The 15,691-nt window shown below is 43.2% G+C and overlaps 1 protein-coding gene across 1 annotated transcript; it reads right to left on the bottom strand.

Annotated features, from left to right (window-relative positions):
• On the bottom strand, positions 14,496 to 15,331 carry LOC109822433 (cyclin-dependent kinase inhibitor 7-like). The gene is made up of 3 exons (XM_020388627.1): positions 14,993 to 15,331; positions 14,827 to 14,916; positions 14,496 to 14,756 (listed from the first exon to the last, which is right to left on the bottom strand). Exons 1-3 carry the CDS (start codon positions 15,109 to 15,111, stop codon positions 14,693 to 14,695), a joined length of 273 nt encoding a protein of 90 aa, XP_020244216.1. The 5' UTR covers positions 15,112 to 15,331; the 3' UTR covers positions 14,496 to 14,692.

Here is a 15,691-nt window from a genome sequence, read left to right on the forward strand (position 1 = left end):
AAAAATATATTTCTTTCAATTTTTCTTTTTACTATAAATTTTCTACCAAACAGTCGTCGTCATCTAAGGAATACGTTTCCTTCTGGGGACATAACGCTTTGTTAGCATTCCTAAGAGTCACATGTTTAGAGTCACGCCTTCGTGAGCATGGAGCCTCAACGGGCTCCTAGACTTCGACTCGCAGTCCGATAAGGTCGGTTACAGAAACTTTCCCATTATGGGAGATTTCAACTTGTTGTGAGGGCATATGTGACCCCCAGCGTGATGAGTCGCTTGGGGTTCATCACCAGGCCCAAGCGTTCCTTGACTAGAACTTTTCCTCAATCCTCATGCAAAGGACTAATATGATCCACCATCATCATCTTGAATCGGGACAGATCCACATTGTCGTGGGATATCACTAGAGGTACAGGATCAACTGGGGCAAGAGTGAAACTTGATAGAAAAGAAGAGATAGCCACGGGAGCCAGACTAGCTCGACTCCGGCGCGGGTCAGCCGAGTCACCTTACGGTGATCTGTGTTTTTCGGTCTTCTCGGCCGCTATTTTGGACTTGGGTCTCCATACTTGGCGTGGTTTTGGTGGTTTTTTAGCCACCTCTTCCTTTTGTAATTTTTATGCCTCTTGCACGAGAATCTGCGCATGCGCGATAAGTACGTGACACTTCTGAATATACTCCTCGAGAGTTGAATTGGTCTTTTTGACGTGGACCCATTCATCAGTTGATGGTTTGGAGGAAGAGTCATTTGCTTGCTGCTGAGGCGCTTAGCGTTTCTTGAATTCCAGATCCGCCTTAAAACGAATCCCATTAACCGGCTTCAAGGCCTTGGCTAATTGATGCGTGAGGTGTTGGCGCTTCCTTTGACGAGCCCTCTTTGACAAAATCGGCACGCCTTCAGCACTCGACTCCTTGATTGAGGAGGAATTCAAATCTGCAGATTGGACGCCGGATGGGCGTTGCAAGGCACAACTGTAGCAGCAATGGGACGATGATCATCACCTTAGGTCTTCAGATCTGAAGACTAGCGGACCTTCCTGGAGGAGGAGATCTTCCTGCATTTGTGAGGGGAGGAGGTTCTGGAGGAAGACGATAGGTATTCCTCGTACTTTTGCTGGTCGAACTCATACTCAACCTCTGTATCAACAAGGATTAGGATTCTTGGTTGTGACACTACAGTCTCGACAGAGAGGTTGTTGACTCCCACTGTGGTCGCCAACGTGTTTGCGTTGAAAGTTGGTTTCTTCATTGTAGGATTCATTATAACTTCAGTCATTACAATAAGTGCAAAAGGAAAGACTTTTTATAAGACTCATTGCACAATGAAAATAAAAAAAGTTACAACTCTCTTCAAACATACGCAGAGGACGTTTATCATCCGCTGCTTATGTGGGATCTTTACATGTGCCGAGGTTTATCTGTGGACCACTACAGATCAGATCTGGCTGATCGGAAGGCTAAATATTCATTGCTTCACAAAGGAAACAAGAATAGAAGTAAATAATCTCAACCAAGTGAGATTACTACTCTTCTCGAGATCAGTACAAATTCCGATCTTAAGGAATAGTAGAACGGGCCTTTGATCTCTCAAAAACGCTCTTTCTTTATGCCGAAGTTCATTAAGATCTCACTAGCCTCTCTGAAATTTGTGAATCACTCTTCACAGGGATAACACCTCGCCTAAATTTTATCTCCCCTGCGTATAGGGTCCTAGGCTTGTATTTATAGGCTTTATTTGCTGTGTTTTTGGATAAGAACAAGTGATTTGACCTTATCTTCAATTAGTAACAGCCTAACCACATTTAGGAATGATATCCAAGTAGTTAGGAGGCTCTGGAACAAACAAATCCTGAGAAAACATCAAAATACTCGTTTTCGGGAACCGGGGTGCGAGTCGGTTCAATGTGACCCGCGGGTGTGCTGGTCACCTTAGGGTGATCCGCGCATGCGAGTCATTTCACATCGTTTTGCACCTTCCGACTTCTCTGGGCTTGTCTTACTCTGCTGTTTTACGTATTTTGTCATTTCGTTGACTCGTACATTTCACCTACTCACTTCGTGCGCTCGTTAACTTCTTCACGATATCGGATGATCCTTTTTGACTTGGGTAATAGCGTTCATCACCTTCTCTTTATTTTGAGTTGTGTGTGGAAACCTATAGGCAATTTTTGACACCTATAATAATTGTGTTCAATCTTTTTCCACTTAGAGCAGAATATATAACAATGTACATGTAGGCTGTCTAAAAATCACAATAGATAGTTAATCCCTCATCAAACACCGATGATGGAAGTTATAATCTGACGACTTCCAGAAGGCTACAATTTGAGGACTTTCACGTAGAAGGTTACAATCTGACGACCTTCACAACAACTAATGAAGGCCCCAATTCAATAGCATTCACAATCAACATCGGGAGTTACAACCTGACGACTCTCATATTTTCAAGGAGCCAAGACGAAGATTACAAAAGGACGATCTGTGCAAAGCTCTAGCAAAAGAGACTACAAATTGACGGTCTCTTCATATTAAAATGCAGATATCTCTCAAACCGTAAGGAATTTGGCAAAACGGAGGAAGCGAACCAAAGCCTTCGGCTTGGTTCGGATGGCCCCGTCTCGTCGAGATAGCCGATTTCATATATAATTCGTCTAATTCCGACTTACGGTTTGAAAGTTATGACCTGTTCTTCGCAGCAAATTATGTTCTGAGGTCCGTCTGCAAGACTGGACTTCATCAGAACATTGGACTTAGCCTGAAGCCCGCCAAGCCCGCCTAAGGTTCGCCTCTGCATTAGAGAGTCAAAGCGCACATGCTCAACTCTGCGTTTTCAACATCAAAACGCAGAGTTAATCGCTAAAATAGCACAACTGTGCGTTTTCAGCCTTTAAACAGGCTCAACTCTGCGTTTTCAATCTAGAAACGCAGAGTTAATCTTTAAAACAGCACAACTGTGCGTTTTCAGCCTTTAAACAGGCCAACTGTGCGTTTACAGGCCAACTGTGCGTTTATGGGCTCAACTGTGCGTTTTTAGCCTGAAACAGGCCAACTGTGCGTTTACAGGCCCAGCTGTGCGTTTTCAGCCTCAGCTGTGCGTTTTCAGCCTCAACTGTGCGTTTTCAGCCCAGCTGTGCGTTTTTCAGCTCCAGCTGTGCGTTTTCAGCCCCAGCTGTGCGTTTTTCAACCTCAACTGTGCGTTTCAGGTCCAGAAACGCACAGTTCGAGCCCAGAACGCTGTTTTCAGCGTTTAACTCGTTCAAGCACGATTTGAACGGTTCCAGAACCGTTTTCTCCCCAAGATTTTAGGGGATCACTACCCTATCATGGAGAGATTTATGGGGAGCAGTTAGACCCCATTAAACCCTCATTAAGGAGATATTTAAGGGGGCGGTTATACCCTTAACCCCCTATAAATACCTCAAAACTCAACTGAGTTCGGATCCTCTTTTTTGGAGGGGGGGAGCTGACTTTTTGGGGATCCTTGATCGAGCATCTTGCCGCGTTCTGCAGCAACAAGGAGTTTTGGAGACCAGCAACAGGAGCTTCTTCCTTGGCTTATTAACCGAACTTTCGGTTCAAATCAACTCTTTTTCAAGAGTTCAAACTCGTTCAGAGTTATCAACTCGATCAGAGTTCAAAACTTGCTCTGCAAGTTCTTCTAAAACTCGTCAGAGTTATCAACTCGATCAGAGTTCAAAACTTACTCTACGAGTTCTTCTAAAACTCGTTCAGAGTTATCAACTCGTCAAGAGTTATCTTCAAACTTGCCACGCAAGTTCTCCACAGCGTCAAATCGTGAGGAGAAGACATCGTTCCAGTGAATCAAGACGTTCGGATCGTCAACGAGAAGCAAACTCGACGCGAGCATTCGAGGGAGGCATCTCATCGCCACCGTGAAGAACCCAGAATTAAACAAAGGGGAGAATCAAATTCATTCTCCTCTCTTTTGTAATCGGAATCCAAATTGTAATCGATTTTGAGAGGAATACAAGTCAATTTTTCTTTCATTGTCTTTTTACTTTAAATTTCCAACAAACAAAAGATGGCGACTCCGCTGGGGAACAACTTTTCTGACGAAGAAGTGGTGGCGCAATCCGACGTTCATCTCATTGGAACGACCGTTGAAACTCTGATCATCGAGTTCGATCAAGCCAAGTTTGAGAAGGCCCTCTCCTCCGGATCCTTTAGCCCCAAGGCTATGCGCAAGATCCACAAAGTTTCCGAGGAGACTAAAGCTCCAATTGTGGCCAACTCATCTAAAGACTATCTCCCATGGGGGTTGCACTGTTCATACAGTCCCCTCCCTAAAGGAGAAGTCTCGACTTTGGCACGACTCCAGAGCCGATCCTCCAATCAACGCGAACTCCGCGTTTGCGAGCCTCAATATGAGCTCTGCATAGGCCAAGCTAGACGCAACCCTCAGGGGTGCGTTTCCCAGATAGAACGCAGCCTTCAGAGGCGCGTTCCAACATCAGAACGCAGACCTCAAAACTGCGTTGATCTGGCTGAACGCAACTCTCAGGAGTGCGTCCCAGAACTAAAACGCAACTCTCAGGAGTGCGTTCCAAAATTTAAACGCAGACATCAAACCTGCGTTGATCTGGCTGAACGCAACTCTCAAGAGTGCGTCCCAGAACCAAAACGCAACTCTCAGGAGTGCGTTTCACAAACTGAACGCAACTCTCAGGAGTGCGTTTCTGAATCCGAACGCAGATCGCAGGACTGCGTTTCACTAGCAAAACGCAGACTTTGGTCTTGCGTTAATCAAGCTAAACACGACCCTCGTGTTCCTTCTTTGGAACACGATGTGATTCGTCGTGTTCAAAATGATCAACATGGATTTAAAATTCATGTTTACCAAGAACCAGTCCCATCCTTTAACGGACAGGGGGTTCCATCTCTACCCTCACGCTCTGTGAGAGGTGCCAAGGAGACTAAAGCTCCAAAGGTTGCTCCTATGCCAAAGGAAACCCTCTCCTTTAGTCGCCGAGATTACTCGAGCAGCCCTACCTCTAAAGGAGTGGGCTCAGTTTATGCCAAACGCAGCCCTCAGTGGTGCGTTGTGCAATCAAAACGCAGCCTTCAAAACTGCGTTGATTTGGCGGAATGCAACTCTCAGGAGTGCGTTTCAGAACCAAAACGCAACTCTCAGGAGTGCGTTCAAGATCCAAAACGCAGACTTACAAACTGCGTTAACCAACAAAAACGCAACCGGCAAAGGTGCGTTTCATCAACAAAACGCAGACTTCGGTCTAGCGTTAGTAAAACAGAACACGACCCTCGTGTTTCTTCTTCAGAACACGATGAGATTTGTCGTGTTCAAAAAGATCAACGTGGACTCAAGATCCATGTTCACCAGGAGCCAGTCTCATCCTTTAATGGACAGGGGGTTCCATCTTTACCCTCACGCTCTGTGAGAGGTTCATCCCAAGTCTCTGACTTGCGGGAATTGCTGTCGATGTTCAACCGACCGACGAATGTCGTTTTGCTCAATAATCGACGACATCCTCACAGGAAGAAGACTTTAGAGGATAAATACCTTAGAGTCACTTCTAACATGGTTGGTAGAGGGAGATCATCAACCCTTAGTTCCGACGGGTCAGAGACAGATCATTCTCCAAGCGTCAGAGAAATCACTAACGAGTTTGAAGGAATCTACCAACGTACTCGGACTCGAACAGGAGCCATTCCTCCTATCAACTATCAGAGTTTAGCCAGAGGAACTAATTCCGATGACGAACACTCAGCCATTGCGGAGTCCCAATCATCAAGCTCTTTCGTTGGGCATGAGAGCTTCGTCCACATGGCAGAACATTCGGAAGACCTTTCAAAGAGACTTGATGAACAGGAAGCCATGCTCAAATCTCAGCAGGAGGCCATCAATGAACTCATGGCCATGTTGACTCAAATCGTCGCAGACAAGGCCAAATCTCAGGAGACAGATTCGCCGCTTAGGCAAGAATCTTCCCGGAGAGGAAAAGCGTCTTCATCCCGACCTCACACAAGCAAAGGGAAGGGAAAAGTGGTTGATGATGCGGCTTCTGACCAAGAAGCCCACAGCCTGGAATCTTCCTCTGATGAAGGAAGAGAGACTGAGAACGAGCAGAATCTTCAGTCTGCCAAAATGGAAGAATTGGAAGCCCGCCTTAAAGCCATTGCTAACAGAAGCGAGCTCCAAGATGAGGGAGTTATCAGACCCTATCCTGCCGAATGGGATGCAGCCCCTTATCCTCCAAAGTTCGAGGTCCCGACGCTACAAACTTTTGACGGCACGGGATCACCGAACCAACATATTTATCATTTCAAGTCACAGACTGGAAATGTAATATCAAACGATGCCATACTGGCTCGATTGTTCATTGGCACCCTCAAGGGAATTGCCTTTGAATGGTTCAGGAAACTGCCTGCGGGCTGTATCCAAAAGTGGGCGGATCTAAAGAGACTCTTCCTGTCAAGATTCTTTAAAGAGGATACAGAAGTCTCCATCCATACCCTTCTTGCTACTAAGCAGAATAAGAGGGAGTCCGTCAAAGCCTATGTCAAAAGATTCCGATCCATGGCTCTCCGGTGTTCGTCAGGTATGACACAATCTACCTTAGTAGAGACCTGTCGACACAACTTGCAAACCGACCTCCTAGCCCGAATAGGAGTTGCAGAATGCCGTTCTTGGAGACAACTAATCTCTCAAGGCGAGCAGGCTCAAAAAATCATTGCCAGGATCAAAGCTGAAGAACAAAGTAGGCAGGATCAACCTGAGCAATCGGACCAAGCCCAACCTTCTCCAGAGCAATCGGACCAAGTCCAATCTCCTCAGTCAGAAGGGGAAGATACTACGGCCACTGAAGCTAATCCTCTTCAGTAGGATGGCGGGTCCAACAACTATCATGTTAACAGTTACCTCTGATAGTCAAACTCATCAGATAATGGCCTACCTGGTGATGTGATTCTATTCCGACTTCATGGATAGTGCCCCACTAGGTGATGTGCCTTGTCTACCTCTTTTTTATTCCCCTGCTAAGTCTTCATCAAGACTGGGGGTTGGTTACTTGGAATCCACTGGATTAAGAGTAACGAATCTTTCACATCGTCGAGTTAACATTACACTTCTGACGATCATCATCCCCACAGAGTATGCATTCAGTTTGCATCACTCCAAATTCTTGTCACGTTAACAATACACCTCTGACAAAACCCACTTATCAATCCTCGTCAATAGGATGATAAGTCCCCAAATTGCTTCCAATTGCAACACAAATCCTGTCACGTTAACACTACACCTCTGACAAAACCCACTTATCAATCCTCGTCAATAGGATGATAAGTCCCCAAAGTTGCTCCAATTGCAACACAAATCCTGTCACGTTAACACTACACCTCTGACAAAACCCACTTATCAATCCTCGTCAATAGGATGATAAGTCCCCAAAGTTGCTCCAATCGCAACACAAATTCTTATCACGTTAACAATACACCTCTGACAAAACCCACTTATCAATCCTCGTCAATAGGATGATAAGTCCCCAAAGTTGCTCCAATCGCAACACAAATCTTGTCACGTTAACAATACACCTCTGACAAAACCCACTTATCAATCCTCGTCAATAGGATGATAAGTCCCCAAAGTTGCTCCAATCGCAACACAAATCCTGTCAAGTTAACACTACACCTCTGACAAAACCAACTTATCGACTCTCTCCAATAGAGCGATAAGTCCTCAAAATTGCTTCCATAGCAATATTCTTCTTGTCACGTTAACACTACACCTCTGACAAAATCCGCTTATCGACTCTCTTCAATGGAGCGATAGGTCCACAAACTCGTCAAGTTAACACCACACCTCTGACGACCAAATCAACTTATCGACTCTCTTCAATAGAGCGATAGGTCCATAAAATACTGTTATGTTAACATAACACCTCTAACAGTCAACCCCCCAATGAACTTGTTAATTCTTTCGGTGTTTCAAGCTACACAGGAAGAAATGACACCAAAAATCCATGCCTTCACGCATGGGGGACTTTATCTCGATCCCTAATTAGAGATAAGTCTGCATCTAACACATGCTGCCGGGTAGCCTATTCCCGTAATAATAGCAAAAGCCTACGTATTCAATATCGTAGCACCAAAATCCATGCCTTACACGCATGGGGAATTTTATCCTGAATCCTAAGTAGGGATAAGTCAATGTCTAACACACGTTGCCGGTTAGTCTTTTACCGTGAAAAGGACATCAAAATCCATGCCTCACACGCATGGGGGACTTTATCTTGATCCCTAAATAGAGATAAGTCTACGCCTAACACGCGTTGCCGGTTAGTCTTTTACCGTGAAAAGGACATCAAAATCCATGCCTCACACGCATGGGGGACTTTATCTCGATCCCTAATAAGAGATAAGTCTACGCCTAACACGCGTTGCCGGTTAGTCTTTTCCCGTCAAAATGACAAAGTCTATGTATTCAAAATCATAGCATCAAGACTAAGAGAGTTCATTCTCTTAGCACAACGTTACATGTGGAACGGACCTAGATAATTCACATGCTAGCCCGACTCAAACGGTAATCGGTAAAGGCTTATCAAATCCGTTGATGGCTGAGGGTTTGCCAAAAATCCTACGCACATTTGCAGGCCCATCAGCTTAATAGATGTGAGTCGAGACTTAAAACAGATGCGCCAAAGACAAGTCTCAAAGACTTAGTCAAAAATGCACGGAAGCCACTTCCATGTCTTAAGTCAAAACATTGAGATCAGACCCGCGATGCAAAAACCGAACGCCGAGGTCACACCCGTATTCCAAATTCATCAGCAAGGGTGAAATCCGCATCTCAAGTTCAAAATGCAGGGTCCACCCCCACATTCCAGAAGCAGGATTATGGCACATACCTTCACACAGGTCCTGCATGGAAAATCCGTTCAACCAAGCTGCTTTCGAAGCGAGTGCAGAGAACAACTCCTTTGTGACAAGGAATCAACAGCTCCAAGATCAGAGTTGAGATCCAAAGTATTCCGAAAATTCGTCCCAGTCAACCGCGAACTTTCGAAAACTTTGGAGGGGGTTCTGTAGGCTGTCTAAAAATCACAATAGATAGTTAATCCCTTCAAAACGCAGAGTTAATCTCTAAAACAGCACGAACTGTGCGTTTTCAGCTCCAGCTGTGCGTTTTCTGCCTTAACTGTGCGTTTACGGGCCCAGCTGTGCGTTTTCAGCCTCAACTGTGCGTTTACAGGCCCAGCTGTGCGTTTTCAGCCTCAGCTGTGCGTTTTCAGCCTCAGCTGTGCGTTTTCAGCCTCAACTGTGCGTTTTCAGCCTCAGCTGTGCGTTTTCAGCCTCAGCTGTGCGTTTTCAGCCTCAGCTGTGCGTTTTCAGCCTCAGCTGTGCGTTTTCAGCCTCAGCTGTGCGTTTTCAGCCTCAGCTGTGCGTTTTCAGCCTCAACTGTGCGTTTTCAGCCCAGCTGTGCGTTTTTCAGCTCCAGCTGTGCGTTTTCAGCCCCAGCTGTGCGTTTTTCAACCTCAACTGTGCGTTTCAGGTCCAGAAACGCACAGTTCGAGCCCAGAACGCTGTTTTCAGCGTTTAACTCGTTCAAGCACGATTTGAACGGTTCCAGAACCGTTTTCTCCCCAAGATTTTAGGGGATCACTACCCTATCATGGAGAGATTTATGGGGAGCAGTTAGACCCCATTAAACCCTCATTAAGGAGATATTTAAGGGGGCGGTTATACCCTTAATCCCCTATAAATACCTCAAAACTCAACTGAGTTCGGCCTGGGATTTTGGCTTGGGAGAGAAGGCTTTTGGCTCTGGGCTCTGGGATCCTTCTTTTTGGGCAGCAAGGGGGAGATCGACGTTCATCCTCAGCAACGATCGACCACAGGAGCATTCCCTTGGCTTATAACCGACTTTCGGTTCAAATCAACTCTTTTTCAAGAGTTCAAAACTTGCTCTGCAAGTTCTTCTAAAACTCGTCAGAGTTATCAACTCGATCAGAGTTCAAAACTTGCTCTGCAAGTTCTTCTAAAACTCGTTCAGAGTTATCAACTCGTCAAGAGTTATTTTCCAAAACTTGCCACGCAAGTTCTCCACAGCGTCAAATCGTGAGGAGATGACATCGTTCCAGTGAATCAAGACGTTCGGATCGTCAACGGAGAGCAAGTTCGACGTGATCAATCGAAGGAGGCACTCCACCGCTACCAAGAAGAACCCAGTTTTAAACAAAGGGGAGAATCAAATTCATTCTCCTCTCTTTTGTAATCGGAATCCAAATTGTAATTGATTTTGAGGGAATACAAGTCAAATTTTCTTTCATTATTTCTTTTACTGCAAATTTCCAACAAACAGTACATGATAGCAAAGGAAGATGTCTAGTTGTGTATATTCTTGGAGAATCTGGCTATAGTGCAATATGTAGTAGATAATGTGGTTCTCTATTATGATAGCATGTCGACAATTGGTAATTAGGAAGACTCAAATTAGTTTGTAAAATTGAATAAAAATTCAGATTAGGTACCACTTCATTAAGAAGTAGGAGAAGGAGGTCGTGTTGAGTGTATCCTTACAAGGCAGATGATTACGGATCTATTGATAAAGGGAATAGCTGAGGAGTAGCTACTACAACACACTTGAGCCGTAAAGGCTACGTCTTTAATTGCGATGTTCTATTTTTTGTCAAGACCTCAAACACTAAGGATATTATAGATGATGGCTTAATAAGACATTATGTTTATTTGATTATCTTTTTCTCATCTATATGCATATTTGAGATTGCTTACGTATTTTTATTATTTGATTATTTTAGCATGGAGTATATTTTGTATATGGTGTATATATGGTACACAAAGGACACTAGATGCAGCATTTGAAAGTTACATCAACAGGTAGGAGCTATTATCACATAAGAGATCTCCCTTGAAACTGATGTAGTTGTAGATGTTGAGACCGAGTGCCAGGCGTCATTTATCTAGGAGCACTGACAGCGCTATTGTATCACTTGGGAGACAATGGGAGCAGTCTATTGGTCACCATGACTAGGTCAAGATAAGGTTGTTGTGTATTTATACACTGAAGCAACCATAATGGAATCCCCACATCTAATTTTCCTATTTACTAATAGCCAGACTAGGGGTCTAACTTGGCGCATGAGGAGATGACTTTCGGGAGATCTTAGGCACATCGCAAGGCAGTATGGCTAGATAAGTTCATCACAGGGTTATAGAACTTGGGCATGTATAGTACTTATTTAATGATTTGTGCTTATAGAGAGAGAAATAATATTGTAGCATGTTGTTATATGACGTGTGTTTCAATCGGACATCAAAAGGTCAAGGGATGGATCCCTGCTCCTTTGTTGTGTGATCCCTTATCGATGACCACTAGTGATGAAGAACGATCATTAGACCCTTAGAGAAACTGAGCTGTCTTGGAAGGTTATTATGAGTATCCACTACTTTGGCGATTATTTCTTGTTGTAATGAGACAATACCGCACATATGGAGAAGTATCAAGAAAGCAAGTGATAAGCAGGCCTAACTGTTCAGGGCTAGAGTAAAATTTATTGACATGTCCCAATTGCATCTCATGACCAACTCTTATTTATGTCAAAGGCAGGATATAAAAGTGCCATGAATCGAGGATGGACCATGCTGTTCATGTATGCTTATTTGAGGGATCGAAGATACTTAAGCAGACATTATTGACCATATCTAGCGTACAAGATACTACATACTTACACTATTTCTTGTGTATTTTTCTTTTATGGAGATCTTTGCATTGATCCTAACGGATATGTCTACAAGGCTATTATCTGCTTGTAGGTTCTCAACTGTTTGCACTGCACTGACAATGAATAGACATGGATTTAAAAGGAAAGCAGATTTTCAAGGAGACATTGACTCATAAAGTCAATGACTCAGGGAGGGCTCAGGAAGCTAAGGACAACACTCTATCTTTGTACGAGTAGGTGTATGTTAATTTTACTTGTGGAGTATGCCCAAATTAATGGTGGATACCCATACTTTTGAAACCTAGTTGGACTAGGTTATTAACTCTCGCAAACCCTATAAATAGGAAAACAAAGCTTTTAAAGAAGAGAGAGAAAAATATACAATAAACTTCATAGAATATCCATCTTCTCCTTCATCAGTTAGGTTCATGTTAAAAACGTAGTTGAAGTGTGATATCCGAGGGCTTCTCACTGTTTTAACAGTGTGGTCGCTCTCTGATCATTGATCAAGATGGACACGTCAATCCTTCTGGAAATGATTCGTTTGGTAAATGTTAAACTTATTGTTTATGTTTACTAGATGCATGTTAGGGCTTCTTTATTTATGTTGTGCATAATCTAGTTGTAGATTAACCCCAATGCATGCGTATAGTTATCTGAATCCCACACCCTTATTCTGAAATCTTTTCAATAGTTTGGGTTTTGCGTGTACACCTTTGATTTTCTTAAATTTGCATTAATTCCCTTCTATCACTGAACTCCCCCCTCCCCCCTACCTTCATCCCCTCGTCGGCCGTGGCGGCTACCTAATCCCAATCCTTCCTCCAAAAATCAATAATCACTACCCTTCCTCGTCACCTCATTTTGTTAAGAATAGAGCTTTTGGGAGAAAGGAGACTTTAGAGAAGAGAAGAGACTTTTTGAGAAAAATGGAAGAGAGGAGACTTTTTTATTCATTGTATAGAACGCTTAACTACAAGAGTAAGAGGAGATATCTTGGAATTCTAATCGATGTCGGACTAAAATAAAGGAAAGCAGATATCCTAATACTACTATATATAACACCCCCCATCAAACTTGCGGTTGGTAGAGAACCGGGAGTTTGGATAAGATGAATAAAATTTTGCATAGATGATTGTTGGCATGGCTTGGCGAGAGCTGGTTGAATTGGAGCACATTGGTGGTTAGAATTGCAGGCAGTGTGTTATTGCATTGGTGATTGTCAGTCATGCACTGTGGTTGCGAGAGGGCACACCTAGTGTCGCGAGAGAAGGTGAAGTGGATCTTACAAGCGGTGATGTATAATGTTGCAGCAGTTTTCGGTAATCATGCATGGTGGTCACGAGGGGGCAGACCAGCAGCGCGAGAGGAGGCATGGTGACCGGATCTTGCAAGCATCAGTGAGTTGAAAGTGCTTGACTAGAGAGATCTTGGCCAGAGGCTAGCCAAGGAGAGAGAAATATCACTAAGACAATCTGTCGTACACATTGTGTGCATGTAATGAATAGTTTGTGCAATTACACCTATCAGAGTAGCAGTGATGGCAAGTATAGGTTTGTAGTGGGGAAACTGCTAGGGTTTCGCAAGATGATAGTTTGCAGCATTAGGGTTTGGATGAGGGTTGAAGCCGCAAGGGCGATGACGACCAGCGGATCCTACTTGGTCGGAGCTGATCGACAGTGACGAGGGTTATCCTTGGCAGTAGTGGCGGCCAAAAAAAGGTTGATGTCGAAGCGATGAGGTTTAGGTGAACAGTACTTCCGCAGGTGAACAATATCTCCTGGGTGAACAGTGTCGTTCGTCAAATATTAGGGCTAGGGATTATTTGCATTGAGCAAAGGACGGTGAGATATTGTAAGTGATGGGGTTGTACGTCAAGGTTGAATCCGGTGTTGAGGCCGCTGAAAGGAAGACAAAGTTTTTGCAAAAACCCTCTCAGCGACTCAATGTAAAGGAAGAAGAAAGTGGTCTCTCGAAGATCAAGAGAATGGCTTTAATACCATGTTAATGAGAGAGCTTTTGGGAGAAAAGAGATTTTAGGGAAGAGAAAAGACTCTTTTAGAAAAAGGAAACTTATGGAAGAGAGAGGATATTTTTTATTCATTGTATTGAATTGCTTAAATACAAAAGTAAGAGAAGAAGTCGTAGAATTCTAATCGATGTAGAAATAAAATAATGAAAAACAGATATCCTAGTGCCACTTAAAAAATCTTTCTTATCAAACTCACTATAAACTAATTAAATCACCATCACCTCCTCTTCTTTCCTCATCAAACCTGTTAACCCTCTCAGCCATGGCTTTTTGTATGCTAGACCAGCGATTCAAATTTTCAAATTAGTTCCTCTTTTGATATTTTTAAATTAGTCCACTAATCTTTTGAGTTTTTTAAAATTAGCCCCTCAAATCTTGATATTATAAAATTATACCCCAAATCTCTTTTTTTTAAATGCAGATAGGGTATCTTAATCAGCCAAGTTCTTAACAACACTCTGTTTAAAAAACAAAGGGACAGAAACAAACCAAAAATATAAGGACAAACAGTCAACCGATTTAGCTAGGAAGTGTGCAACACCATTACAAATGCGTCTTATATAAAAAACTTTAGAGCAGTCAGTAATAATCTTCATCTGTAATAGGAGCCAAAAAAGCAAAAGGAGAAGGAGAATCTATTAAGAAAACAACCTTTCTGAAATTAAGCCACACGCGTGCGAATAATGGCATGTCTGCTGATAAACCACAGGTGTGCGAACAATGGCCTTTCTAGAACAGAATATCTTCTGACATATTCTCCCAAAGTTAATTTTATGCTATAAGCACTCTCACATATTATATTTTCATTATAGGCCACTAATTACAAAGATTACCCAAAAGTAATAAACTGTACAAAGGTAACAGGACCAAAAGTGCAAAAACTAAAAAAAAAAAGTCATACTACTGATCTTCACTTTCCTTTTTACACTTTCCCCCCTTCTTCTATCTACAGGAGAGCCCACTCGTATCTTCCCTCCATTGGCGCATCCTTAACAACATCGTAGTTGTACCTGCAAAGCTAAGTTTAGCAAAGAGCCATGCGTAATGCTTAAATGAGGAATTAATGCATGCTCACTTAACTTGTTCATGAACCGTTTCTTCTCCTCTCTCTCCGCCTCCGTAAAGAACTCCTCTATCTCCTTCGCCGTCCGGGTCTCCGCCATTAAGTCTCTAATTCTCATAGAAGTTGTAATTCTATTTAAAAAAAATAAAATAAAATTAAGGAAAATAACTATTAAGGACTGACCTTTTTATGTTGCTATTGTAGCTCCGATAAGGGACCCGTCCTGGATTCTTGCGGATAAACTTCATCGGACCGGGTTCCGTCACCGCGAGTGCGCCGACCGCTTCTTTGCTTTTCGTCATCTTCTCTTCTTCTTTCGAGCCGCGGTGACTGGATCCGCCAGCTGAAGGAAATTTGGGTTTATATGGGGTTTGAAATGGCGGTTGGTACTTCCGTCAGTTTTAACGAGGATTTTAATCGTTGCCGTTAGCATGCGGCCGTTGAGAGGACGCGTGGAATGCCCTAGGAACTTGCTAGACGTGAGTAATCTACTCGTGTCAGCGCTATCGATCTGGACTCGTGCAGAAGGCAAATGCAGGGGTGCTCCAAAACCTTGAATTGTAGAAATAAAGTCTAGTAGAAATTGATTCAATATTTCAAAAAAGGAATTCGTTTCTTGAGTTGCATTCTGTTAGGTCATGAATAATAATGCGAAATGTCTTTAAAAAAATAATTAAATTAAATTGTATCATAAGTCAATACTGGAAAATACAATTCTCTTTATAGATGAAAATAATAAAGAACACACATGCCCAATTTCTCAAAGCGGGTATCCAGGCCCACAGCCCTCCAGCAGCTTAGGCTTATGTTTCGCAAGCTTTGCAGCCCAGTTCTCTTTGGTTTTTGAAAGGTATAATTACCACGTAAGTACTGTATTGACAG

The sequence above is a fragment of the Asparagus officinalis genome, chromosome 8 (genome assembly GCF_001876935.1).
Source record: "Asparagus officinalis chromosome 8, Aspof.V1, whole genome shotgun sequence".
In the NCBI taxonomy this organism is placed as follows: Eukaryota; Viridiplantae; Streptophyta; class Magnoliopsida; order Asparagales; family Asparagaceae; genus Asparagus; species Asparagus officinalis.